The 27579-nt window shown below is 33.0% G+C and overlaps 2 protein-coding genes across 5 annotated transcripts in view; one reads left to right on the top strand and one right to left on the bottom strand.

Annotated features, from left to right (window-relative positions):
- Positions 1–950: 950 nt before the first annotated feature.
- Positions 951–13627, bottom strand: LOC128888577 (leucine-rich repeat neuronal protein 3-like). The gene is made up of 6 exons (XM_054145565.1): positions 13394–13627; positions 12772–13043; positions 11729–11988; positions 8033–8324; positions 6728–6889; positions 951–1654 (listed from the first exon to the last, which is right to left on the bottom strand). The coding sequence occupies exons 1-6, from the start codon at positions 13590–13592 to the stop codon at positions 1328–1330; spliced, it is 1512 nt and encodes a 503-aa protein (XP_054001540.1). The 5' UTR covers positions 13593–13627; the 3' UTR covers positions 951–1327.
- A 5350-nt stretch (positions 13628–18977) lies between these two features.
- Positions 18978–27579, top strand: part of LOC128888580 (homeobox protein PKNOX2-like) — a 34239-nt gene continuing 25637 nt past the window's right edge. Inside the window, exon 1 of one of the 4 annotated variants that reach the window (XR_008460288.1) lies at positions 18978–19313. The gene's annotated coding sequence lies outside the window, so the exon portion shown is untranslated. Of the gene's footprint in view, positions 19314–24821; positions 25208–27579 lie in introns of those variants that run through there. The other 3 variants (XM_054145571.1, XM_054145573.1, XM_054145572.1) reach the window with 3 other exon arrangements.

Here is a 27579-nt window from a genome sequence, read left to right as displayed (position 1 = left end):
AATCGTCTCAGCTACCCCCCATTTCCGGCTCCTCCCCGACTTTTGGGACACCCTGTATACGAAGGAGGATGTTAAGAAATGCTTATTTTTGGAATCGCCTGGAAATGAAACATTCATGCAGGATCTTTTAGAGTGTCTCTTAAGGAACAAAAAATGTCCTTATCATTGTCCCGAGAATCGATGGGAAAGTTGTCAAAAATACGTTCAAAGTATGAATGTGATGATAACGGAACTTACGTATATTTTACATTTCGTCGTCTTCTTCTTCGGATATCGAACTGTCCTCGAAATATTTAACAACTATTTATACGTCCTGCGATTACTTCGACATTATATTGATATTTTATAATGAATTTCAATTCATTAACTTGTTCAACTGTTAATGGTTTCCGAGTTTCCACTACAGAGAATCGAAAGCCACGATCCGCAAGGAAAATATCATCCGGTTCAAAGTAACTTAATCGAGAGTATTGAAACGTCTTAAAAATGATTAATAAGAATCATGAATTGAAACTAATAAATCTTACTGACTAATAAATTAAGAGTAGTAATGGAACAAACTGGAAGTATATAATCATTATTACATAGGATTAAATAAAAGGTGTCAAAGAAAAGATCAGAGAAAGGAGATATTGTAACTAAAATGATCAGATCTGTTTTCTTTTTCGGCTCTGGGATTTAACTCTTGTTTATATCGTAACCTCTCATCGTTGCGACGTATCGGGAATGTGTTTATGGTGAGGATCAGTACCATCATACAATATTGATTTTGAAAAATACCAGATTAATGTGGAACCAATTAACGCCATTTTACTTCAAACGAAACTGCATTCACGACATTCAAATAGTTTAAAATACTTTGTGTATGTTCTAATTGATAAAAGTAAAACCGCACTGGAAGCCATACTTGCACACTCATGTGGATGCAAAGTCGAAATGTAAAATATACGTAAGTTCCGTTATCATCACATTCATACTTTGAACGTATTTTTGACAACTTTCCCATCGATTCTCGGGACAGTGATAAGGACATTTTTTGTTTCTTGAGAGACACTCTAAAAGATCCTGCATGAATGTTTAATTTCCAGGCGATTCCAAAAATAAGCATTTCTTAACACCCTCCTTTCTCATGCTTTATTCGATACTCATAATTTTGATTTCCATAAAGGCTCTATTCACGTGTGTTCCAACATCCGTCTGACGTTCAACGATGAATGTTTATATACTTTCACGGCGTCACTACCAACGAGTTATTAGTCATTTGTTCTTACTTGTCCCTCTGTTTATCGATCAGATATCATCGATGAAAATGGGAAAATGAAAATGGTCAGTTGTCCTCGGTGGTGGAGGTCCTCTTGTAGAAGGCGCGAGAGAAGCTCGCTGGTCCTGAAGAACTCCAGAAGAAGAATCCACGACGCCAAAGGAAGAAGATGATGAGGCAAACGGGAATGGCGAGGAGCACCCCGATCAACACTCCGATAAGGATCGCTGTGTCCTTCTCGGGCCTTGCTCCGTACAAATCGAGGCAACGGAGGTGTTTTTCAAACAACGATGAAAGATTCTTTCCTGCGTGCTCTGGCGGCGTTGCGCAAGTAAGTGCGTCAACGTTGTCGCCCATTAATTTCTTTCCCTGTTGTGGCAACATTTGGCCGATCTGTAACGAAATTGAATTCATTGAACAGCCTAGCCGGGAACGCTTATTACTGCGCGGGAGTCTCGATTATCGCATAAAAGTTTCCATTATTGCACTAGAGTCTCCTTTATTGCTGGGAATTGTTATTAATCAATAAATTTGGAGGAAAGTTTACAATCAACATTGTTGATTCGAATCATCGATTTCAAGAAAATTGATTTTTTTAGGATAGTGTTCCTCTTAACACGTTGGTCGCTGTCACCCACATATGGGTGACAGTGCTTTTCACTGAAGAACTAAACAAAATTAATTCTGAAAGTCAACCACCAAAGGGAATGAAATTAAATGAAATTCATGAATTTTTATGAAGTTACAAAAATAAATACGACGATCAATGTTTGATTATGCAATCTCCAGTAGTTTAAATAATATTTCATTTTAGCAGAAACTATTAAAAAGAATATTTGTCTGGCATTCAATGTGTTAAGCAGAATGTTAGTTACGAGTTATCGAGAAAATGGTTTTACAAAAGTTATATAGCACAGTAAGGAACATTATATGGAATAAATAATTTTGTTGTAGATGAAGAGGGTGATTTAAAAAACATATTAAATTTTTTAAATAGGACATCTTCTTAAACAAGAACCTGTATATTTGATCAAGTACGACTTCACGAAGATGTCTGCCCATTAGTCACAATTTCTACCCGAGTCTATATTTGTTATCATTTATGGTATGAGCTGGTTTAATTGATTGGATGTAGTTATACGATAGTAAGGTCAATGAAGAGCAAATAATGTAAAATCACCGTCAATATTGGTATATATTAACACAAGTAGAAGAAGTGAGTAATGGGCAGGGAGCTCGGGCCAGCTTCTCGCAGCTGAGCGCTTGCTACTCGGACGCTGTGGTTGGTCGGTACTTTTTCATTAACAATTCAAAAACGATGCACCATCCGCAGGGTCGCCACGTGGGTAAGAGGCGCCTGTGTTCAAGAAGAATTTAGCGCCCTTTTCCATGATACATGATTGGTTAATTACAACAAATATACATTATACATTATACAGGCCCCAAAAATGTTGTAACACCTTAAAAGGGGTGGTTCGGGAGGTGATTGGAAACAACTTTTTCTTTAACGAAAATGTTGTCCGAGGCTTCGTTAAACAGATATTAACAAAAAAAAACCCGACCAATCAGAGCGCGCGTATATCGTTGGAGCGGCCGCGGTAGCGAAGGCTATGCGCTAAGCGGCTGCGTCAATGTCCTTTGATGCACGTCGCACAGTGGTCCGGATGGCCGAAAACCTGACCAAAATGCGATTTTTGAAGTTTCGAACACACTTCTATCAATATTGTGCGTGTGCTGTATACATATGAGTGCATTAAGTGCCGTTTGAAATTTTAAAAAATAATAATCGGTTCCTGATATATAGAGATTCAAATTTAATGAAATTTCATGCTCCTTGATATCGTGAAAAGTGGTGCATGTTTATTGTGTCACAGAAAGTTTATCCTCAATAGATTCACATGTAAATCATTTTACCATAAAAGTACATGTTATAAACATAAACTTTCCACAAGAACAAAGGAAAATGTCTTTGGATTCACTATTGTAATTCCCTTCTCAATATGATATAAATTTTAGTTATCTTTCGATGAATCGGAAGGAAAACAAACATGATAGTCACCAAGTGACACGCTCTGCCAAGTTTCTTGATATAAAGTAACATGTCAGGTATGATATCCAATTGAGGAAACTTGCGCAAATTTGCGCCATTTTCCGTTATTTAAATTTAAAGTCCATGCTTATAAGGAAAAGAAGACTGTTTACGCGGCATTAAAACAAACCTTATTATCCTTAATTTTAATTTAACATTAATGTATTATTGTTAATTCTGCCAATGTATTCTAACTATGTTGCCCTATAAACCTAGAAATCCTATTTCATAAAAAATTCATAATAATTTAATATTTTTAATATACATGTCGACCATATTGGATCCGCCATTTTGAATTTTGCAATTCTGATACCAGATTCGTAATTTGCGTCCCAAATAATCCTAAAATACCAAGTTTCACGAAGATCCGAAAACTCCTAATTTTGGCCAGATTTTTTTTGGCCATCTGAACCACTGTGCTTCGTGTCACTTGTCGCGTACAAACGCGGCTGCTTGGCGCGCTCTGATTGGTCGAGTTTTTTTGTTAATATTTGCTTAACGAAGCCTCGGACATTTTCGCTAAGGAAAAAGTTGTTTCACATCACCTCTCGAACCACCCCTTTCAAGGAGTTATAACATTTGTGGTACACCCTGTATAATTATTTACATATTAACCCTCCGAGCTTTGGCTGCCACGAAATTTTCATTTAAATCACTAATATTTAATGTATCTTAAATGTCATTCTCAATAAATATAATTGAAAAATCAGTTAATCCTTCTTGGGTCATTGTAGAACGTAAATAGTTCTTAATAATTTTTAATTTGGAAAAACGCCTTTCTCCGGAAGCTACCGAAACAAGCAAAGTTAAATAAATTAAGTTTACCACTGCGTGGGAGTAAAAATTCAATGATTTCTGACAATTTCAGATAACTCTATTTTAACTTCCAAAATACCGACGATCGAGACTGTCAATATTACATACTATTTTCAAGCATTAACGATTTTGCAGACAACTTTTCGACAGTCGGACAAGCTAGCTCACCCCCGTCCGGTTCTTACCTCTCCCGAGTAGTTTGAGCTCTCGGTGATTGAATGATTCATTATACCTTAGTCGTAATGCATAAAAAGTGCAAAAATTCTTGTGGCGATATGGCGCCCTTTCGGAGAAGCGCCCCACAGTGGACGACGTCAGGACAAAAATCGATTTTCAATCTTTGTTGAAATGAGCGAAATCAATTACTTTATGTCTATTCAATACCCTAAAGTTTATGAAATACAAATAAAATGAGTTAAAAGTTATTAAATATAAGTTGGTATATATATTTAAGTATTGTCGTTAACGCTCATCCGTTCAGTTTCGTAGTATTTTTGTGTCTGTTCAAACTCCTCGTACACAGCTGAAGCTGCATGCAAAATTATCAAGAAATTTTCTTATATAGCTTTGTATAGACTGTATCGATCACAACATTTTAAATATTTTTTGAAATATGTATAATAATTATTTTCAAGTTTACTAATTGACCAGCGTATTAGTTCGATTTTGAATGAAAAAAGTAAATTTCCGATACGCAATTTAATGTGTGCCTGATTATGTCTGAACGAGACTATGGTAAATTTTGTCCATAAACTATCTTTAAAATGAAGAAACGAACCACGTTTGCCTATTTTTGCTTATTGAAAAGATATTAATAATGTAATACTGCATGTATGTTCATGTAACAGTTATTTGTTAATAACAATTTGTTATTAACAAATAAATATATTTAATGTTAAAATGGAATCCACTACTTGATGAGCGAAATACATACATTGTTGGAAAAACAAAGAATATTTAAAAAAACACAAAAAAACCTTTTCTTGGACTGGTACCTTGTCGCGATGAAAAGCCTTATAATTGCATCCATTTTCAAATATAATTAAAATAGCAATTAAACCGAATCCAGTCACTGTTTAATTCAAAGATAATGTTCAATATTAACAATCCAGAAATCGCCATACTAGATTCACTATTGCTAATTTCACAATTTCAATTTGATATTCAAAATAAGCGATCCTAAAAGCACACATTGGACTAGCAGTATTCAAATAATTTCATTCAGTATTCAGTACGTTATCTATTTTTGTCCACATCTTCCGGATTTGACCAGGTTGGATCAGTTATTTTGGATTCCACAATTCTGAATACAAATTCAGAATCAGCATCTCTAATAACTCATGTAGATCAATTTTGAAAAAAATCCATTCAGTTTTAATTTCTCGGTCCATCATATTGAATCGACCATTTTGAATGGTATCATTTTGATTCAAAATTTGGAATCTACGCCCAAAACAACCTAAAGATACCAATATTCTAAACATTTGCTGCAGAATTGACTGAAATATCGAATTTTGTCCATTTTATCCGGATTTCGCCCACTGTGGCGTGTGCGGTGCAAAACCTGCACAACCGTGGCGGCCTGATAATTCGACATTTTTGCAAAAGAAATTGTGGTTTGGAATCGTTTCAGCTACCCCCCATTTCTGATTCTTACACTAATTCTGAGACACTTCGTATACACGAAGTTTAGAAGCCAAACTACTTATTGGTCTTCTTGGAGACCTCATTCTTGTAACAGACCACAAGTGAACTTGATAATTGTTAGGTGTAGAAATGAATTCTGTGTATTTATTTTCCATTATTTATAATTCTAATTGAAATAGAAATATTTCAGGGTAAATGCAGCCGATCCTATAAATATTCGTACCCTTTATACCTATTGAACAAAATTTGTCTAAATTAAATAATAAATTTAATGTTCCTAAATAAATATTTCATTATAAATATGTACATGTATGAGGCATATTCATGCATATATTTATATAAAGAAAAATGTCTAAATTAAATGTGTAAATTAATAACATAAAATATTTAAATTAAATAATAAATTTAATGTTTCTAAATAAATATTTCATTATAAATATGTACATGTGTGAGGTATATTCATGTACATATTTATATAAAGAAAAATGTCATTGGAAACATCAAACCTGTCATTTTATGTAGAAAACTTTTTAAATAAATATAAAAAGTACCAATACTTATAGGACTGACTGTATGCATTAGGTTTATCAATGGCAAATGAACTAAATTGTGAAATTATCGATGTAAATTTCATAAATACTTAAAAATCTATAAGTTAACATGAATAAATCTATAAATTTCACAAGTACTTGAACATCTGTGCTCTACAAAAAAAAAACAGTTTTTTTCCGTAGAACCACCTTAAATTAACCTTTCTCCCAGCGAAACTCTAAAATCAAGGAAACGGATTCGCAAATTGACGCGCAGCTTGTAAATCAAATCGATCTGTTCAATACGACATTTTTGCCCCGCCTCCCTTCACCCCTCGATTCAGATAGGCGTACACGTAATATTTCGTTATTGCCAGAACTTACCAGATATTGATTATTGCAATCGCAGCTCCATTTGTTGTTCGTCAGATCCAATTTTTCAAGGAGGTCCCACCTTAGGAGGAGGTACTGAGGCAAATATTGCAGGGCGTTATCCGATAAAACGAGTTCCTTTAGTGGCGGCCACATGGGCTCATTAGACTCCGTCTACAATCACAGCAAGCACAATACATTTTTTCAAGCTGCTCTTTCTGTTGAACGCCAATTTATCGCTTGGCGCTATTTCAACGCGAAAAGATCAATCGAAAAGGGGATCTCGACAATACCCTTTTATATTGTAAATCGCGATGCCAATTCGATTTGATGAAAAATATTAAATATACGAAGAAGCACGTCTCCCTTGTATTTGTTAGGTTTAATTAATGCCAGTCGCTTTTTGCGCGTTTTCATGCTTGGAAGCTTATTGCTGGAATGCTCGAGGGGATGAATTTTTTTATTAAAAATGGATAATAAAAACGAGAATGGGAAATTAAGTTGTTATTAGACAACTATTGTACATCAGGTGTTATAGTTGAGTTATTCGACTTCTTACACTTGTATTAGGTGTAGAAATTAATTACGTGCCTTTATATTTAATAGTTAATAACTTAGTTTAAGTAAAAATATTTATTCGACATTTTGTTACGTTAAATTACTAACCTTCTAAGTTTTCAACCCGATTTCCACTATAATGAATCTATTTATATGTTCATATATTAAGGACAGAAATTAATTATTTGCCTTTCTAAGGTAAACTTACCATTTATTTATAAAGAAAAATCATACAACTTTTAATTTTTCGTCATACATTCCAATTACATTACTATGAAGGTTGGTACCCTGACATGACAAAATGGCCAGTAAATATTTTTATATGAACTAGAGTTATAAATAATTAAGTGAATGTAAAGACGCAGAATTAATTACTACACCCATTAAATAAAACTCGCTCACTTAATTAACACTAAAATTACCGACTTCAGTGTTTACCTAACTATAATATTTACAACTATATCTTTGTAATTAGAGAAAGGAAGATCAAACTGATACAGCAATCAAATTAATACTCTGTTACAAAAATTGTCCTTAAGTATTGCAGTAAAATAATTGTTAATGATTGAGTGACTTTTGAAGAAAGTTTGAAGTACAAAGATCAAATTGACCAGTTTGTGACAGGTTCAGTGTTAATGTAATAATATTACCGTTTCAGTTTGCATAAATGTATACCCCTTTTGATTACGTTTCGCTCCCACTATCAAATACCACGGAAACATTTTTCTTTTAATTTCTAATCACTTATCAGATAAATACCTGGTAATTCAGAGCGAATTCGTGGATTACTTGTAAGTTGGGGCAATTTTGTATTCGGAGAGTTTCCAGCGAATCCAAACCTAAAAAGCTGCCAGATCCGATCGCTGTCAAATGAGGCATGCAGCAGAAGCTCAATTCCTTCAGCTTCGTCATATTAGGAAAAGGGTGTGAATTGTTGATAATTTTAATTGGATTTTCGTCCATATATAGGTACTCCAACGCGATAGCATCGCCAAGTGCGACTGGCGGGATCATGATCCGATTGCCACTCAAATTTAATTTTTTCAGGTACCTAAACATTTCACATAGAAAGATTGTTGAAGATGTTAACGTCATGTTCGTTCCATTTTCTGTTATAGATTTCTGCGTATAATTAACACTGAAACTACCAAAGCGGTCAATTTCATCCATGTACTTAAAAGTTAATTCTAAAGGCACTTAATTATTAATAATCATTTTATAACAATTTTTGGGGATAATCATTGGAACAGAGGACGTTTTAATTGATATTTCATTTGCCTCTCTAGCTTCTATAATCATTATATGTATATAATTGCATAGATGTAGTTGTATGTATAATTTATATTAGCCAACCTTGGTAGCTTCAGTGTTCAATAAATTGTAGAAAAATAACAAAAATGAGGAAGCGACTCTCTTGCAATTTATTTAGTTCTGTACAGAAGTATATTTTGTAGAACTTATTTATGTACAGAATTGCACTTTGTATAAAAAAAACATTTCTATATGTAATTTCATTCATTATAATTTCAGCGAAAAGAGCATCTAGTCGAGTTAAATGTGTCTCTTTCCTTCCCCAGGAACAACTGTAAGAGTTCTTTCACACGACGATACGCATATCGCGATACGCGTATGCAGGATACCGATGGTACACATAATGTTATGGAAGCGTAAAGACGGCGATTCTCGCGAGATACAGTATCGCGATACTGATTTTCGGTATCCGCGGTTGGTCGGCCGCCGGTAACTTTTTCTGCGTTGGGGGGGGGGGGGGCCGACAAAAAATTGAAAGAGATGCGAGCATTCACGCGACGCTGCGCAGTATCGTCGAATTCGTTCACCTTCCTCATAAAAAAATTTTAGACATAATAATTGAAGAATTTACATGAATCGTTACAAAGTTCTTCGAATAAAATATGAAAAGCTCCCGTTTCTTCTCTTATATTATTAATAGGATGAACCCAATATTTTCTCTTAACTTTTCTCCTTTTAGTAGCTTTTTTATGTAGAAACCAAATGGATAAGGCTTCAATCTCATCCATTATTTCAGAAAGATTTTCACTAACTAAGAACGCGTGTTTCTCAAACGAGAAGATATGTTTAACTGAAAAACAAATGATCAACAGCGTGCTACGAAATTAGTTGGATACAGTATCGCATAAGTATGTTGCTAGCAGGTACGTATCGCATACGCGTATTGCGATACACGTATCGTCGTGTGAAAGAGCTCTAAGTAATCCTCTACGATATCTAAGCCTCTTATCAGCGTACTCCGATCAATCGACTCAGGTTCAAAACAGAAAAAGTATTAATTTTCACCATTTTCTGTGCAACTTTTTGCAATTAAGAACATATAATTGGGATAGTACAGAACTGGGATAGTACAGGGTGTCCCATAAATATTGTAACACCTTGAACGGGATGGTTCGGGAGGTGATTTGAAACAACTTTTTCCTTAGCGAAAATATTGTCCGAGGCTTCGTTAAGGAGATATTAAAAGAAAATCCCGACCAATCAGAGAGCGAGGATGCTGGTGGAGCGGCTGTGGTAGCGATGGGTAAGCGGCCGCGCTCGTACGGGAACAAGTGACTCGACTTGTATCCAAGGATATTGGCACCACAGCCGCACCAACGGTATACGCACGCTCTGATTGGTCAGGGTTTTCTGTTAATATCTCCTTAACGAAGTCTCGGACAACATTTTCGCTAAGGAAAAAATTGTTTCAAATCACCCCCCAAACCACCCCTTTCAAGGTGTTACAACATTTTTGGAACACCCTGTATATCTTCCGTGAATTGATCATCTACCTTAAGGATTTGATCAAATCTCCATTTTTATCAGCTCCCTTCGACATCTACATCGGAATCCAGTAATGAAATAAAGTCCGGAGCGCCGCGCAAGAGAACGAAATTTTTAAATTCGTCAAATGAATTTTTGTTAAATATCTTCTTATAGAGAATGACAAGACAAATTCTTTTTATATTCACAGTTTATTCATTTGACATTAAATTTAAAAAATAAAAATTGAAAACACCTTGCTGCACCTTGCTGCTTGTATCATTATCATTGACGACGACGCGCGATCTTATAACTTATACTCTATTTTAGTAAATTGTATACAAATCGGTTTGCAAATTTTTGAAGAACTTCTTCGAACATTAAGGAACAATTGTCTCACTGGAAGGTGTTTCGAACGCAAACATATATTCAAATATCGCTACTACGTTCTTGTTCAAAATTTCGAAGATTTTCAATGACATTCGGCCAAGTTACAGCGATTTATACCAGGTGAATCACGAGAAACAAAACACCTAATTATCTCAGTTCAACTTAAAGATAGAAGAAAATGTTAGAGGAAAAAGTTGTACTGTTTAAGGGGGCAAATACGAGGATATAAAAAAAATTTCCGAATTTTGTAACTTTCAAGGTTCTTTGAAGGTCATAATGTAACATATCGTTGTACTCGTATTGGCGTCAGCTGCAATCCTATGATGTTGAATATATAGGACGTAATCCAAAAGTTACCGATGATCTTCAAAAAACCTTGAAAATTACAAAATTCGGAAATTTTTTTTATATCCTCATTTTTACTCCCTTAAACGGTACTTTACTTAAACTTTTTCCTCTAATATTTTCTTCTATTTTTAAGTCGACCTCAGATAATTAGGTGTTCCGTTTCTCGTAAATCACCCGGTAAATTAAAATCAAATTAAATTTCGGGCAAAAGAACTTTTAAGTTTTCATCTTTTATTTTTGAAACTAAACGCCGGATGAATAAACTGTAAATATAAAAAGTTTCGTCTTGTCATTCTCTATAAGGAGATATTTATGAAAAATTGATTTGACGAATTTAAAAATTTTGTCGGGGTATTTATGTAAATTACGATCGCGAGCCTGACACTAGTATGCCCCGTAGAACTTCCAGCAAAAATCGTCCCACGATCAAAGGGATATTCAAAGTATTCAAATAAAGTAAACGTATATAAAGTTTGAAAACGATCGGTCAATTAGTTTTTGAATTATCATTCCCACTGATCGAAAAAATCTTGTTTAAAAATGCAAACGCGATATTTCAACGATTTCTGTGTGAAATGAATTTAAAAAATTTCCAAATGTACTTTAGAACATACCTAAAATATTTTCAAAGTTATAAGAACATTAAATCCATTCTTCTCTATAAAAAATAATATCGCAAAAAACACTTAATACTTGGACTCCTAATGTGGGTTCCCCCCTTGAACAAAAGTAGCAACTTATTAGTATCCTGAGAATCTTTATGCAAAATAAAATCCTTGCAATCGTACCTACAAAAATTAAATCTAAATTTAATTTATTTTACTCTGCAAATATTGTATCAACTCTACTTTCAATATTTTTTTATATTATTGCATACTGTGTGCGTTTTGTAGTTTCTTGCACATTTAAATTCCACAATCTACTTATTAGTACTGTTCTTACCTGGTGGTATGAAATAGAGTCTCTGGTATTTGTTTCAAATCACAGTAGCTCAAGTCCAATTCCTCTAATTGTCGAATGGAGCTGATTGCTAAACTAGTGCTATAGTCGATTTGCGCGAACAAGTTGTGAGACATATTTAGTACTCTCAAGTTCGACATGTGCTCGAAGAGGTCCTGATGGAACGAATGGATCTTGTTGTAAGCCACCGTTAAGATTGTCAGATTCTCTAGTGGTTCGTAAGCCTCTCGTGAAAATTTACCCTGAAATGCGAAGGAATTTCTAAAGTCGAATTCGTATTCTAATCTAAAGTTAATAAGTTAATAAGTTTGATTGATGAACGCAATTTATTTGCTGACCCGAGTTGACTGAACATTTTGTTGTTGACTATGCGAGTAAAAAAACTGTATTCATTTTAATCAAGTATTCTTAACTCTACTCGATTGGCACGAGAGTTTACTTCATTTCAAATTTCGAGCTACGTGAATAATTTATTTAAATACTCGAAAAACTTCAAACCAAGATGACTAGTATCTGAATTATTTATTGCATTTCACCTTCTCACTGCTGAATTAATTAGTGATTAATCCCAGGATTTATTTTTTAATTATTGTACTTATAAATATATTAGTTTGTCTGGAAAGTCCGTGCCGATTTTTGGTAGGTGGTACACGTCTGTTTATATTGGAATGATTAAAAACAATTAACACGTGTCCGTCCCTTAAAAGGTGGAAAGGTTGTGAAACAAAATGGTATTCATATAATTCAATAAATATATATCAAAATTCAAATGTGCCTTTGAATTTTTCTTAAAAATTGGCACGAACTTTCTGGACAACCCAATACTATACATCGATGAATGCAATAACAAAATAATAGTTAAGATAAGCAATTCTTACAGAATTAGTCACAAAATCCAAAAAGTGGGTACAACTTGAACATCTTCAATAGTCCAAGGTTAATACTAATTAAAATACAAGATTTATTTTTTATTTTGGCTTTTTTTTTATTTAAATATGTTTGTGTATAGTATAATTCAACGTTACCTCAAACACTTTCGGATTCAGGCTCTCGCTAGTAAGCTTATTATGACTCAAATCTAATTCGGTGAGATTAATTATCTGCTTGAAGGCGGCGTCGTCGATTTTTGTGATTTTGTTCCCTTGCAGAATTAATCTGTTAATCGTACTAATTGGAAAAGGTGTGATGTGTTCTATCAAGTTTCCCTTAAACGATGCCACTTTGCTAACTTTAGCATTCCATTGCCATCTGGTGAAAATGGCTGTCATATTCCTGTCATCGCAGTTTATCTCACCCGCTACGAAACAGGTAATTCATTTTCAAACTTATGTTATGTTAAAATTCCCAGTTTCATATCAAATTAAAAATAAATAACTTCTGGTATATTCCTTGTTTGACAAAAATTAAAATCTAAATTATGCAATGAAATTACTGATATATATTATACTTATAATGATACACCATACAAATAAATATAATTTTTATTCGTCATGTAATATTCGAATAAAATTCTGTTCTACTCGGTTCTCTGTTACATCGAGGAATTTTCACAGATTTGATTGTGTAATTTGTATAAATTTTTCTATGATGAATTTTCATGTATCGACTTCATTGTTAACGTTTGTGGTGTATTCGAATACCTCATACCTTTCGTGCAATTGCATACTTGGCATATGCGCGGAGATTTAGATTCAGGTGATTCAGTTGCATTTGTGTCAATTGCTTCATCGTCTTTGGTCTCTAGAATCACTTTCTTGCTATTTGCATCGGTTGCATTTTCGATGTTATCTTCGCACTTTATCATTGTAAACGCGAATAAAACGAGAAATAATAGTCGACGATCCATGGTTCATTGAGAAATGAGTAACCGTGGAACCTCACACGAAGAACTAAAATCGGTATTCTTGTATCAAGCCGGCTATTCCTGATAAGAATCCATTGATAAGATACCGTTGGTTCTCGTTACTCATCGTTCTGAGCAGGTTAATACGTAATCCCTTTTGCGACTAACTCGTTTCTCTTTTCTAACCGACTTCGAAAAGGAGGAGGTTACTCAATTCGACATGTATATATAATTTTTTGTTTTTTAAGTGTTTGTTCACCGATTACGCCGAGATAGCTTCTCCAATCGGAATTAAACCTCTTGCATTTTGTAGAGTATGTCCCCCAGGTGGTCCCGTATCAAGACATTTCGAGATTTGTCATTTTTTGCCTGCTCTTTTTTATGTAAAAAACCGGCAAATTTTGTACTGCTTCTTACTCCGAAACGGTTGGACCAACAAGATTGAAATTTCTTGTATCTGGTAAGATATCGCTGGTATTTGCTCCCATAAAAAAAATTTGGCCTTGTTTTATTTTTTACCATTTTATATCACTTTTTATTGCAAAAAGTACTATTTTTCCACGTATGTTCGAGCTGAAATCGATGAAATCGTTGAAACCCCTCACATTTTGCTGCCGGCCAGGTTTTCGCGATGATTACGTTTGCAAAAATCTATGGATTCTTTTTATCGTTTATAAACTATTGTTATTGCAAAATTTCTATTTTTGTATGTAACTAGGTAAGAAATTAACCGATCGCGATGAAGCCTTCCGCATTTAATGACAGATGATTTCATGACGTTCGCATTTGGAAAAATTGATGGACTTTATAAGTATTTAAATCAATTGTTACTGCAAAATTTCTATTCATTGATGTAACTCGACAAAAAATTAACTGACTGCGATGAAACCTTCTACATATAATGACAGATGATTTTATGATGTTCCTTTTTGGAAAAATTGGTTAATTTCTTAATGTTTATAACATTAATTTAATCCGAACCACCCCTTTCAAGGAGCTCCAACATTTGGGACAACCTGTACATTGCTCATAACTATTGTTATTGCATATATCTATTGAAACCTTCCTTGCTTATGTCTATTGATTATTAGGTTAGTAGATTGCCACTAAAAAGGGTGAAATAAAATAATTTTCAGAAAAAAAAATATAACCGACTTCGAAAAAATATTAAAACTGCACTAAAAAGTATGAAATAATTTCTAAGTAAATTGATATGAATACTCACCAGTTCTAGATATAATTACTTAAAAGTATAAAATAATTTCTATTCTCTTTATTTTAAATTATATTGAATAATATATTAAAGTTCTATTTCCTTTATATTAAATTATGTTAAATAACTTTTTCGTAGTTGGCGCAAAATTAAAAATTACTTACATTCAAAAGTACCAAATGTGGTTTAACTTTCTGTTGGAGGGACTAAACATACACCCTTAAGTTATTACTATCATTATATCTACTTTAGACATCATATACATTAACATTATTCAATATCGCCACTTCCACCAAATATTATCCCAAACCTACTCGGACAGTATTTTCATACAGAGAGTATATACATTAGCAGTAATCAATATTTCTACCCTCAGCCCCCGCAAAAAAGAATGCCCCAAACCTACTGAGACAGTATTTTCATGTAGATTGTATATGCATTAACTGTATTCAATATTGCCCCCTACCCTCCCCGCATCACCAAAACAAATACATCAAACCCTCTCAGACAGTGTTTACACGTAGACAGTATACAATATACATGTATACATTACACCCTCACCAAAAACTAACTCAAGCAGGAATTAAAAATTTTTAATTTTGCGCCAAATACGAAAAGGTTATTTAACATAATTTAATATAAAGGAAATAGAAATTATTTCATACTTTTTTGTGCAGTTTTATTTTTTGTTCGAAGTCGGTTATATTTTTTTTCAAAAATTATTTTATTAAATAGAAAACTCTGTATTGTTAGACACGTTTTCTTTTATTCGATAAAGATTATCTATAATACAAAAGTATACAAATTATAGAAGAACCTTGGCTTGAAGTACTCTGATATTCATGAATTTTGAATTTAAAAGGTAGAATCTCTGGTTTTATATGAACACCCAAGGTTCTTCCCTGTACTATTTTTTAATTGGATCATTTTCCTTGTATACTTCCTGGAAGTCTATGGCACTTTAATCTAGCACTTCAGCAAGTTATGTCAATGATTCATCGATGTACAATACTCATCGAGTAACGATGAAATATGATTAAGTAAATATCTCCGCTCCAAATAAAATGAATAATAAATTTAGAGATAAAAACAAGAGTAAAATTGACAAACAATTTGCTTGTCTACATATATTTCTTACTCCATGATGTGTAGGTACTGTGTTGTAAGAGTCTTTCTATGAAAATTGATTTAAGAGTTGGGTTTAAGAAAATTGGATACCCTCTGATCGAACTGATTTTTTTATCATAGATAGCCCTTGCAACAATGGTGGTCATCTTGACCCCTAACTCCCCTCTTTCCCTTAAGGTGTCAAAAATTGGAATCGTTCGAAAAGTGGTTTTTTGCACCGAACTTGGTAAGTACGTCATTTCCAACTTTTTTTGGGGGGTCAAGGGTCAAGAGGACCACCATTGTAATCGTCAGGTTAAGAGCTACGTTAAGAGATCGAAGGATACCCCATTTTCTTAAACTCCACCAAACTTCTTAAAATCTTAAGCATAAATTAACAAAATTAAAAATATTCACTGCTTAAGGGGGTATCCTGAATTAGGAGATCTAAAAAAAGCGGTTTTTCGTGAATTTTTTTAGGATGGAAACAAATAATTAATTCTATCGAAATTTTTATCCTATTTTCATACATATTTGAGTAGTCTGTACAAATTTTTTCAACAAGAAATATTCAAATCGAGTCGACTGTGACGCACATTTGTAGAGCATCTCACAATTTAAAACCTCCTATTGGCGGGAAAGATGCAGATCGTAATTTTGGTTTGATACAAAAAAGCCAAAAAGATTTTCATTTTCATACATGTTTCTTTTATCTGAACTAAGAAAAACCCGCAAAAATGGTGAAATGTGAAATTACTGCAATTTTGAAAAAAAGAACGAATTATTTGGGTGAAAAAAATCACTTTTTAACTTGATAAAAAAGTTGTTTAAAATATTTTTGGTATGAATTTTCTTAGTTCACATAGAAGAAAAATGTATGAAAATGAAAATTTCTTTTGGTTTTTTTGTATCAAACCAAAATTACGACCTGGATCTTTCTCGCCGATAGGAGGTTTTAATTGCGAGGTGCTCTATAAGTGTGCCGTCACAGTCGACTCAATTTGAATATTTCTTGTTGAAAAAATTTGTACAGACTACTCAAATATGTATGAAAATAGGATAAAATGTTCGATAGAATTAATTGTTTTGTTACATCCTAAAAAAAACACGAAAAACCGCTTTTTTAGACCTCCTAATTCAGGATACACCCTTAAAATTGAAAAAGTAACGCCCATAAAGCGACACAAGAAAAATGTAATGCACCATCAAAATGTAGATACAAACAATTATTATTAAAACTTCTCAAAACCTTAAGTACAGGGTTATCCAAAATACTCTACAGGAAGTTTTTTTTACATAAAATAGATACTCTGTTTAATTTTAATATTTTTTTTATTTAATTATCAGGTATTATCTATGACAATTATGTATGTAAAACGATATCCATCAAATGACCACCACGACCATATTTACAGACATCAATTCGAAAATCAAAATTTTCGATAAAATTTTGGCATATTTGCTCGTTTTAATCACCAATTTCATTTCTAATGTTATTTTTCAAGTCATCAATTGTTGCTGGTTTGCTGGCATAAACTTTACTTTTCAAATAACCCCAAAGGAACAAATCCAATGGGGTCAATTTGTTATTGAACACTGATTTTCAAAATAAATTTTAATCACTTTAACACACTTTGCAATCGCATACGATTCCATAGTTAAAATTGTCTATTATTTTAGGTTAGAAATAGAAAAAAGTGACAATAAACAAACATGGCGTTTGGTAGATGTTCTCATTCAACATCCTATAGGTACTTTTGGATAACCCTGTATGAAACATCGAGAGTAAAAATGTTTACTGTTTGAAATTGAAACAGTTATAGGGCGGTATTCACAGTCGCAACTTATGTCTAAGCTGTCAGATTCACAGTCGTCGAATAAGTAACGCCTTTAAGCATCGACTTAAGCATTTCCTTTTGAAAGCAATTGCTGTCTATTCTAGATTCACAGTCGATTCTTAAGAAAGTCTTAAGTTCTTATGAATTCATAGTCGAATAAGTTCGCTTTATTAATTGAAAACGTGTTCTTAGTTCGCTTAATTGAGGTTACATTTTTGAGTCAACAGTATACATGACTTAAGCACGCGTGCGAAAATAAAGACGAAAATAGCGGCTCCGTAACTCCTCTTCCTTTCTTAAAAAATACGAAATGGAGCTGTATGTATAAAAAAACAAAACAAAACAAAAATATATATATAATAAAAAAATAATATTGTATATTCCTAATGTTATTATACTTTTTTTTATATTATACAATAAATGTCCTTCTTTTATATGCATATTGCCAGTTTTGTTTCTTCTTAATTATTTACGACTATTTTACCATCCAACGAGGGACGCATAGCCCGTATATGTAAACAATGGATATCGTCTAAGAAATAATGAACTTTTATGGAAAATATTATGATATCAATTACAAAATTGTTGACCGTAGTTGCCTCCCTATCGTATGCATAGCTGGTATTTTTGTTTCTATTTAATTATTTGACCATGTTCCAGGAATCCGGCAGTTTTTAAACTTTTACATATGGTAGCTAAATAACCGATCATCATTCCTGATTTTTTTGCAGATATTACTCACAGGGTTGTTTATAATTACCACTCGCAAAAAATGAATTATTTACTTTCTACCCGTAATAATTGATTAGCAATAAACAAAAAAATATATAAGGACAAATGTTCAATTCAGGACGGGGACGAATAAGATACATAAATAATGCTGCATTTTCAAGAATCATTTTAATTGGTTGTTACAATAGAAAATCGACGGAAATAGCCGATTGTCAAATAAGCATTTAAGCATCGGTTTCTTAACTAAGTCGAGCTTATTCGCTGACTGTGAATACATAGCGACTCAAGCAGTGCTTATTCCAATAAGGCGAACTTAGTCAAGAACTTTTTAAGACAATGCTTAAGTCGCGAATGTGAATACGGGCCTAATAATAGTCGCTTTTTCCGAATTCAAATATCGCGCGTCGTTCGACAGACGCATGAATGGACGAAGAATCGCGTGTGTGGCGGCATCTACAGTGTGTTCGGTGCACCGACGATGGAGAAACCTACGCGAAAAGTATTGAATCGATGACGTCACAAAAGACGTGTCAGTGGAAGGAGTAGACGGGGATTGTGGAGGAGCATGTTGAAAAATGTCCGATTACTTTAATTTATCGTGGGACGTGGATAGTGGTAAACAGACGCGTTTATGTTGACCGCGAGAGTCGAACAATAATACCGGTGTCGGTACATGATTATCGTCGGGTCTCGGGCTATCACGTGGACGAAAAGGACATTTAGTTTTCGGACGAGCGGACACGCCGACCGAAATATATCTTTGAAAAATAAAACCAGTGGGACGGTGTTGTTTTGTTTCTGTTGGATTTATCGGGGAGCTGACCTCGCGTTACGGTGAGTAAATGGAAAATAATAGCATTTCCCTGGAACAGTGACACAGAGACAGCTGTTTTCGTAAATCATATTCGATCGGCTTAACACACGCTTGTGGCTGTGCACTTGTGAATTTGTGAGGTTAGGTTCGTTTGTTCGTTCCTGGTGCGCCGTGCGCCGATACACGCGAAAAACTTGTTTGTGCGCAATACCCCCCAGTGAACGCCCATTTCTCGCGGTCTGCCTTGACAGAATTGCGGATTGATACGATCGATATTGTCAAGGGTCTTCCAGAAAGCCACTTTTTTCAGGTGACATCATGTGTACTACGCGGCCAATGTTCACCGTCGACTAATTATACTCTTTCGTTGATGCTATTCAGTCGTTGTCGTGCGTTACGAATGTCTTTCACCGACTACTTGTTTATTTCTTAACACTAATCACTTTTCTTAGACTGTTGGGATCATGTATACCTTTATTACTCGGAGAATAATTTAATTCAATAATACATTCCATGATTGAAATATATTTATTATATATTTCGTTAACCTTAAGTCTTGCAACCCAAAAGATTATTCTGTGAGAGAACTGATCATTACCGTGTGCCTTCTGTTTAAATAGTCAACTTTTTTTTACGACACATTGTATCCCCCAGAGTAAGATAACCAATACGTAAAAGTAACGTACCTTTTATATTGTAATTTAAAATCGTGTGCACATAACTGTTTCTAATGAGTTTTATTTAAAAACAAGAATTACGTATAATCTATGGTATAACAAACTTTGTAAGGTATTCTCTGTTAATTGAATGATTTAATGCGTATAATGTTTTTTTTTATCTTAAATGTTACGAATATAATTTTTATTGTGTTGAGTATCTATGTGTGGACAGACCTTCGTGTCAACATCGTAGTACTGATAAAGTAAATTATTTTCAACGCGAAGCATTGTCAAATTACATTCACTGATATACATATTTTATCCTTATATTATGGAAATTTGTATAGTATTTATACAAATAAAAATAATTATAAATTTGATATAACTTTGTTATTTTATGCGTAGAATTACATTCTGTACGATGTAAACAATTAATTTAATTAAATTAATTGGGAATACATGCAAAAAGTAACGTCCTAATGTTTCGTTGCTCCGCGGGTAATATTTAGTTTTTATGTTTAAACTATTAACGTTTTTAATTGAATATTGGCGGGAACTTAAAAATTGTACGTATCTTATTTACATTCTTATGTAATACATTGCGTCATCTTGAAACATTTTAAATATATTGTCAGTAACAATAACTGAATTAAATAAAATTTGTTTGTCTATGCGGTTATACTAACCTCGATTATTTCAGCTACAATGAAAATTTAAACGGAATTTGAATTACTGAAATAAATGTAATAACACGATTGGGAGTACTCTGTAAATTGGTTTACTTAATTTTGTATCTGAGTAGTTATAATAACATTTGGAATACATTGATTAATAATGAATGAATGACGACAAATAGTAAACGGAAGATTAACCAGCGCAAGCGATTAAGTCGTGTCAGAAAAACCGGTTGGAATCATTCACATAATTTGTTGTGGAAAATAAGTTATACAAATTAGTGTAAACGTCGCAAGGAGAATTCAACTGTTAGAAGGCATTTAAAAATATACTTTGTTCATCGTGTTATGAATTATTAAAACAATTATTTACTATTCTTTATGTTTCTTCTGCTTTTCTTCTTTAAGGAGGCTCTACAGTTACGCTGTCGCTATTGTCGCTTGATTCACGTAGTAGTAGATCTGGCATAGTATTTAGAATATTACAATTGTTCACAATTTTATATTAAAATAAAACAAATTATGTTAAACATTGATTTTTAGTCGTTATTATATCTATTATATTTATATTGTTTCATAAAGTAATATAAAACGCATTTTCCCATAAGAGCTCACGTTAAAAAGTGAAAAATTGAAACATTTATTTCTTAGGTTTTAGGTACCCTAGCCTTCCCAAAATTTGTGTGGGTGCTTTTGGGATAAAATCTAACCCGTATACAAATTTTTATAACTTTCTTGGCGTTATTTCTATTTGCACTAGAGCCTCCTTAAGGAGTGAATAAAATCAAATTTATACTTGATATTCAAAAACAAAGAAATGTTTCATGATTAGACGGCGGATGTTTATGCATATTCATATTTTTATATATCTACATGAAGAATAGGAACGTAAATTAAAGTATGTTTTATCTTCTAAATCCTGTAACATATATTTCATTTTTTATGTTTTATCCTTGTATATTTATATGTATATTATACTCCTTTGTATATTTTCGTATATTTGCATTTTTCATAATATAAAAACATAAATATCTGCAGTCTGTTCAAGATAATTTTTTCCTATCGTGTTCTACAATATTTCCACAGTGTAAATAGTTATTTTAATTTTCTCTTTAATTAGTCAATTTTTAATAACGTTAATAGTTTCCTTCGTTTCTTTTTGCCATTTTCACTTTTCAAAAAGTTTAATAAATCTTGTCAAGACTGTTATCACTTCAAACATATTTCCAAGAACAGTCATTCAAATCAATACTAAAACTAAAAATCAAATAAATTGGAACAAACCACGATTTCTTTTGTACCATGAAACGTCACAGATCGTTGCCCCTTAATTATAAAATTAAAAATGGAATCGTTAGCCGCTACATTAAAATAATTATTAACCACTCTAAAGAGTTGCTTTTGATCGCGTTCATTGTCCCCGCTATGCAGGATTATTGTTGTGTGTCGGCAGTGCTGTCTTAACACCATTACCAGCCCCGGGGGAAATTAGATTATTTATTTATTTATTTAACCAACTGTATTAGCATAAACGTTTGCGTAATGTGTTTGGAAAAATGTGCGTTATGATTTCCTTAAAACCCACGTTCTTCGTGATCTATACACACGAGCGAATGACAATTGAAGCGTTGCTGTCCCATTGTGCTGTAAAAATGAAAACGATGTTTCATTGTGATAATCTTAATAATAATAGTAAATATTCGCAGCTTACAGGTAAATTTATTTCGTTTAGATATCGCGGACTCCAGACAAACGAAATTTAAGGGGCGTCATCTAGTGATTTGAAAATATATTTGTACAAGATAGTTAATACTTTTTACCGACTGGTAGCCGCTACATTAAAATAATTATTAACCACTCTAAAGAGTTGCTTTTGATCGCGTTCATTGTCCTATTCATCGTCTTTTTATCATGGCAGGCAATTTTTTGTTACCTATTATTGAGGCATCATTGCATGCTCGCATCATTATATAAATTCTTGTATTATTGTATATAAATTATACTATAATTATACTATAATATAATTATTACTATAATATAAAATATTGTTAAATTCAATTATATGTCCAAACGCTACCAGTCGGTAGAGTGTTAATCAAAACATTTGTTTACAGTCAACAAGATTGTTAAGATTATTTTGTTCAATTTAAATGAATTTTAGTTTCAAAAATAAAAACTAACACGTTGATAGACAGACTAAAACTCAAGAAAATTTCCACTGATCAAAAATTTTCTCTCAAGACTATCGAAGATTAGATGACGTAACATTTGTCGTAGTATTTAATTTTTTAACCTCGTCAAATTCACAAATCCTAACCAGATTTATTTCATTACCACTTCACCTACAGAATTTATTCTTTTAGTTCCTTAAGGGGTTAGTCGCTGTCAGGAAAATGAAAACGGACACTTTCTTGTGTGTTTTTTTTAAGGTATTAAATAATAATCTTTACTAATGAAATGTAAATATATTACAAAGTATGTCCTCAAGAACCATAAAAGAATTTTTGTTTTAGAAAAAGGTTAATTCATTTCGTCATAACAGGCGATGGCGTGGGGGGTCACGTGGTTTGCGGTGAGTAGGATTTCATCAAATTGGTGTAACTTTGTTTCCAGTACTTGGAAACAAAAATAAAGGTAGATTTAGAAAATATATTAGACTAACGGGTCCCTGCTCGATGGATTTTGTATTTTTTTATATACTTTTCTTTTTATTCTCTATTTAATCATTTAATTTTATAATGAAAATTGAACTTCAACTTCAAATGTACAGTGGGTGTAGAAAATATTCGTACACCGATCAATTTCCGAAAAAACTATGTAAAATTGTAATTTATTAACTTATTTTTTATAAACAATGATATTCTACATATCCTTGGAAATCTCTAGAATAGATAGATTACAAAAAAAAAATAGCTATTATGTAAGTTGCGAAATTAACGAGAAAAAAACAATTAATCGATAGAAATATTGAAGTAAAGCAATAAGTACTCGCACAACTGTTTAATTTTTAAAACTTCATTAGAAAAAAGAAATTTACATTAATTTATAAGTACATAATACTTTCTTCGTGGGATTTCCTTTTGATTTTATAATTATTGCAACTCTTCTAAGCGTTAAATTAACTGAATTATTAGTTATTCGAAGTGGGATCTTTTTCCATTGCTCTATTAGAGCCTTTTTTTAAAGTACTTTACTGGAAATTTGAGGTTTTCTAATTCGTACCGAGCAATAAACAAATGTGTTTACTTTACAAACTCTACTGTAAATGGTATACTTTTAATTCTATACTTATTAGTACTTAGTACTATAAGTACTTAGTAAATAGTAGTATTAGTACTTATTGGTACTTAGTAATTCCATACTTTTACCCACTTTTCGTATTTTTTTGTTAATTTCACAAATTACATTAACTAGTAAATGTTGTTTGGACTATATCTATCTTAAAGATTTCCGAGAATATGTAGAATATCATTGATTATAAGAAAAGCAGTTAATAAACTACAATTTCATTCAAAAGTTTTTTGGAAAATTGATGGATGTACGAATACATTCTACATCCACTGTATCTTAGAGATTTCTGAGAATATGTAAAATAAAAAAGGAAGTTAAGAAATTGCAATTTCACACAAAAGTTTTTTGGGAAATTGATCGGTGTACGAATACATTCTATACCCACTGTACGTCAATTTGTTTTAAATTAATTTTTTCCAAAATCCTTCGATCAGGGACCCGTTAGTCTAATATATTCTCCAAATCTACTTTTATGTTTGTTTTCAGGTATGCCAGTTTGGAGAAATCTTGCTCACCACAAACAAAATGGCCACCCACACCTGTCGCCTGTTATGACGAAATGAATTAACCTTTTTTTAAAACAAAAATTTCTTTACAATTTTTTAAGATACATTTTGTCATATATTAAAATTTCATTAATAAAAATTATTATTTAATACCTTAAAAACACACACACATACACATACACAAGAAAGTGTCCGTTTTCATTTTTCTGACTGCGACTAACCCCTTAATTCTGGTAACGTGTCGACCAATGTTAACAATGAAAAGCATCTCTAGCTGAGAATTACTCATTTGGCCAATTCTGGTTTGCAGAGCCCTTAGAGAAATACCTAGGGTGCCCATACGTTGAGACGGCACTGCGTGGAGGAAGCGCGCTCGTCCGCGTAGTTCGTGGACTGAAAGAAGCGGCGCAAACGAAACTCGAATTTCCCGCAGAAATTTTATCGAGCACCCTATAGGTAGAACGTTGCGCAGCAGTCAGGCATCGGCGCCGTCAGCGGCGGTGGCCTGTGTAGTTTTTGCTACGCCCTCTCTTCGCATGAAAATGATTCTTCCCCGGCGTGGTGTAGTAGTAGGGATCGTCGACCATTGGTTATCGAACGTTTTGACTGACAGCTCGGCTGTCTCGTGTCAGGCCAGCGATGAAAGGGAGAAAGAAAAACAGCTTCTGCTTCCCCATTAACGCCTACCGACGATCCTGTGCACCTCTCTAACTCGCGTCTACCTTTTTTCGTCGGGTTTGTTGCCCGATCACGACGCCGGTTTTAATACGCCGATGACTGACAGGTAGTAAACAACTCCAGCTCGCCCACGGGATACCATCTTTGTCATAATTAACTCTTTCGGTGCCAGACCGGTATCTGTGCGCGTTAAACTGTGCTCCTTGCCGGGTGTTGTTTTCACTGGGTGATATCTTCGTACAAACGCTGTAATAAATACATATATAGGAACGGACTGCGGATGTTTATGGAAATTAACATGGTTGTAGATACAGAAGAATAATTGAAAATTACATGAACTCTATGTAATATTATATTCTAGACGGTAAAATGTGTGTATTACTGTTAGTATTTTATATATTTTTCATGGGCAAAATAATATCTATATAAAAATTCTAATTGAATTAGATAATAAAAAAAGGTCTTTATTATTATTATTATTATTATTTTTTTTTTTTTTTTTTTTTTTGTCCATATTCTTGCGGATTTCCCTGTATTTTCATTTGCTATAAATGCATAAACATCCACAGCGTATATATAAATGTATTGCTTAAATGTATGAGATGCAAAAATTAACCAGTTTTTAACAATTAACAAACCAGTTTTTGGTTTGAGGTAATACGAAATAATAGTAAATTGAAATATTGCACAACAAACGTATGCAAATATTTAACCACCGACACGTGCTTATTGAGGTTTAAGTACTTTCTTACGTTCAAATACGTACCCTAACTGTTAGCTACTGCTTTGGCACTTAAAGAGTTAAATATTTGGTTTTTTTTTTTTCTTTACACGCTCATAAAAACATGTTTCATTGCTTCTCTTCCATTACCTCTCTCATATATCTGTAGGTGTGAATCAATATGCTCGATACATGCTTCTGGAATCATTTGGGCTCCTTACAAATCTCTGAATTTTTCAATTTACCATTGGCATTTTTAATGTTATAAATGTATCTATTTTTTTACTCCATCAAATCTGTAAAATTTCAAAATACTGCTCTAATTCTTTATTAAATTAATGTTTGGTTTTTATAACTCTACATTAATTTTGATCGATATAAATAATTTTCTCGTCAAGTAATAAAGACTAAAAATGAAAGATTCCGTTTAGCAAATTAACACGTCACCTACCCATCTGCTTAAGTTATTAGTTTTTACTCTTTGATTGCTGCTAATAGCACGTTTCAGTGTCGTAGTAATTATTCGCTCGTTACAAAGAATCGACATATTAAACGCCTGATGCAGTACATCGGAAAATGCACGAACACCATCATACTGTTACCGCTAATATGTTTCATTAGTATTAATAACCGACTTGTTTTCGGTTATGCGACACGTGGCTCAACGTTGTAAATTTGATTTTATTCGTTTCCTTTACCATCGATAAATCGAACGTCTATTTCGCTATTCGCTTTAATACATTTACATTTATTTTATTAAATTTTACTTTATTAAATTGTTTGATGTAAAAATGAACTTTTATTTCCAATTCTTTCATTTTTCTATACAATATTTACATATATTTCATTATTAACATTTTAATTATTATTATTGTTATTAAAATTATTTTGTAGCAACATCTCTTTTCTAATGTAAATATTCGTATACAGTTCGTCGAGATGATGCTATATTTAAAAATGTTTACAAAAAGTTCTGCTTATATTTCTAATAAATTACAGTTTCAATAAGGAACATTATGGACAAGTGCACAATTAATTAGCGTTGAATATGATTCGTTAAATTTATTCAAAAAGAATAAAAATACATGGAAGATATCCTAGCCACGTCGTAAACTAAACATTCGAAACAAAATGTGCGTAATGTAGCTAAAATAATAGTCACTAAAATAGTTCTGTGGATTACGATATTTCGATGGACATTATGGATCGGTGGAAGTATGTATTCTTCTAACGTCGCTTCTCTCGTCGGCTCGTTAGAGCATATGCCTCGCTTTCGTGTCCGGTAACAGGTGCGTTCAAATACCATCGAGCACCCAAGAATTCGAAAGCGATATAACGTCTCGTTTGACGGGGTAAAATAAAGAAAAGAGACGTCGTTCACTTCTGCGTTTCAGAACGTATGCATAACGAGAAACAAGAATTTCCTTGTCATTTAGCAAAGCCTCCTATTACATATCAATACAGAGATTCGTGAGTGTAAACTAACAAGAACCAACGTTTTTCATTCTCAACTCAAACCAAGATCCATTCAAGTAGATAAAGATAAACACCTTATCACTCATTCCGTGCAGGAATACATCTTATAACTTTTGCACCTTTAAAGTTGTAAATTTAAATATTTGTATTTACAGTGGGTGTAGAATGTATACGTACACAGATCAATTTCCCAAAAAACTTTTGTGTGAAATTGTAGTTTCTTAACTTCTTTTTCTATAATCAATGATATTTTACATATTCTCGGAAGTCTCTAAGATAGA

The sequence above is a fragment of the Hylaeus anthracinus genome, unplaced genomic scaffold, assembly GCF_026225885.1.
Source record: "Hylaeus anthracinus isolate JK02 unplaced genomic scaffold, UHH_iyHylAnth1.0_haploid 11994, whole genome shotgun sequence".
Taxonomy (NCBI): Eukaryota; Metazoa; Arthropoda; class Insecta; order Hymenoptera; family Colletidae; genus Hylaeus; species Hylaeus anthracinus.
The sequence above is the reverse complement of the archived record's forward strand: the minus strand, read 5'-3'. Positions and strand labels throughout refer to the sequence as shown.

What these genes read in the sequence shown, in the direction of transcription:
- LOC128888577 (XM_054145565.1), bottom strand. Translation starts at nt 13,592, where the DNA reads ATGGATCGTCGACTATTATTTCTCGTTTTATTCGCGTTTACAATGATA. An exon ending in ACTCTATTTCATACCACCAG is followed by an intron (nt 8,325 to 11,728) that starts GTAAGAACAGTA and finishes TGAAATGTTTAG; the next exon opens with GTACCTGAAAAAATTAAATT. An exon ending in AATTCGCTCTGAATTACCAG is followed by an intron (nt 6,890 to 8,032) that starts GTATTTATCTGA and finishes CTGTGATTGTAG; the next exon opens with ACGGAGTCTAATGAGCCCAT.